This window comes from Trypanosoma conorhini (genome assembly GCF_003719485.1).
Source record: "Trypanosoma conorhini strain 025E chromosome Unknown Tco_14.4_contig_00230, whole genome shotgun sequence".
In the NCBI taxonomy this organism is placed as follows: domain Eukaryota; phylum Euglenozoa; class Kinetoplastea; order Trypanosomatida; family Trypanosomatidae; genus Trypanosoma; species Trypanosoma conorhini.
In genome coordinates this window covers 1-1736 of record NW_021704309.1, presented here as the reverse complement: position 1 = coordinate 1736, position 1736 = coordinate 1, and the positions used below count along the sequence as shown (strand labels likewise).

At 52.8% G+C, this 1736-nt stretch overlaps 1 protein-coding gene across 1 annotated transcript; it reads right to left on the bottom strand.

The window, feature by feature from the left end:
- Nucleotides 1–2: 2 nt before the first annotated feature.
- Nucleotides 3–1637, bottom strand: Tco025E_04475 (putative tyrosine phosphatase; the record flags this gene model as incomplete). The annotated part of the gene is made up of 1 exon (XM_029371385.1): nucleotides 3–1637. A coding segment is annotated over one exon (1635 nt), but the record flags the coding sequence as incomplete, so codon positions are not given.
- Nucleotides 1638–1736: the final 99 nt, after the last annotated feature.

The window sequence follows — 1736 nt, the reverse complement described above, 5'->3', positions numbered from 1 at the left end:
GTTGGTCGTCGCCAAGGTCGCAGGGTTAATCCACAAAAAGCACATTTACCGCCAGGTCCCGGCAAAAAGTGCTCTTCAGACTTTACCTTGGAGGGCCGTCCGTCCAATTGGCGGTCCGTAAGAGACAGTCGCTCGTAATTACTACAAAGAGAGGTGTTTAGCCAAAAATGAAAGAGTTCCTCATTGCCCAGCCTACGACGCTGATAGAAAGTAAACCGTAGGTCGCCCCCGAGAGTCGGCTCCTCCTCGAAGAAAAAAAGAAACCCTTTGGGATCCTTTTTGGGTCGTCCGGGAAACACCTTACGAGAGTCTATTTTTAAAGCACCGTCCTCTTCCACGGTGAAGTACACTTCCACCTGGCCTGATGATTTGATATTGGAATCAATGGTGATCTGGTATAGTTTTCGTAGACGAAACGGTGGGAGATTCCCCCCAAACTCCTGCACGATGCGGTCATAGTAGTGCACGTACCGACGTTGTGAGGGGATGGTTACACCAAGGCCGTCGAACGTGCGTGCCTTACCAAAGACGCTTAACGCCTCCTTCGCATCAGGAATACGAACAGGATCAAGCGACCGTAACAGACACGAAACCATAACTCCTGTTCTGCCTTTCCCCGCCTTGCAATGTACTACCACGACGTTTTTTGCGTCCTTCTCTAAAAACGATGTGGCATCGCGGACGAAATCCAGCACAAGACTTATAGGGCACGGAACATGATGGTCCTCAAACGGAAAACGCCTGTACTTCCCTTGAAACCGCTTCGGAGAATCATACTCAGGTCGCTCAGAGCACAGGTTGTAAATACGATAGTGGCCTCCGTGTTTGCCCTCAAGAAAACCTTCTACCTGATCAATGGGATTACGGTAATACTTCTCCGCCCCCCATGCAGGAAAACCCATGGCGATCACCCGCGAGGTGATGTAGGTTAAGTCAAGATCAAATCCATCTTTTTTATAGCGGCGCTTCAATTGGCTCACCCTTGAACGCATCATCGCCAGCGCGGGGTTTTGACTGAGTAAGAGGGCAAAACTATTGCTAACAACTGTACGCCGCGACACAAGATCCTCCTCCTCCGCCACGTGCAAGAGCAGAAAATCCTCATTTTCATTAATACACCCTGACAACTCGTCGCCGTCGCCATTTACACCCAGTGGCATCGCAGCAGAGGCACTGGCATCATCCACTTCTTCCGGCGAGGGCGCCGTGGTCCGCGACTTTGCCCCCATGAGGGACATTAACTGCCTCTTTGCCAAACGCAGCTCCTCCGTCATTTCACGGGTTCTTGCCATACGCCGCACAGTGGTGGAGAGAACGTTCTGAGCAACGCCAGTTCGACTTCTTGTTGCCTCTTGCCCCTTCGTCGCATCCACGTCCTCGGGCAACGCCGCCTCGCTGTATTCCTCGCCCACGAGCTCGTCCAAGTCGCTCAGCGACACTTGCGGCAGCGCAACGCCACTTCTCTGAGGTACAGATGGGGCTCCCCCTGCTCTAACGATTCCCACCTCGCCACGGGTTTCCTTTTTGCGTAAACGCGTACTCGTGTCGCCGCGCAGGCCTAACGCAGAAAGTCGGCGGGGCGCATCATACGACTCCCGCTCGGCGCTTCCTTCTGCATTCGTGTTTGATGGCCCCATTATTTGTCACCGCCGCTCCTATCAGCCGCACCAATAAAAATACCAACCACCCCTGTACCTCGTTGGTAGCTTGATGAAACACATACACATACAAAGAGA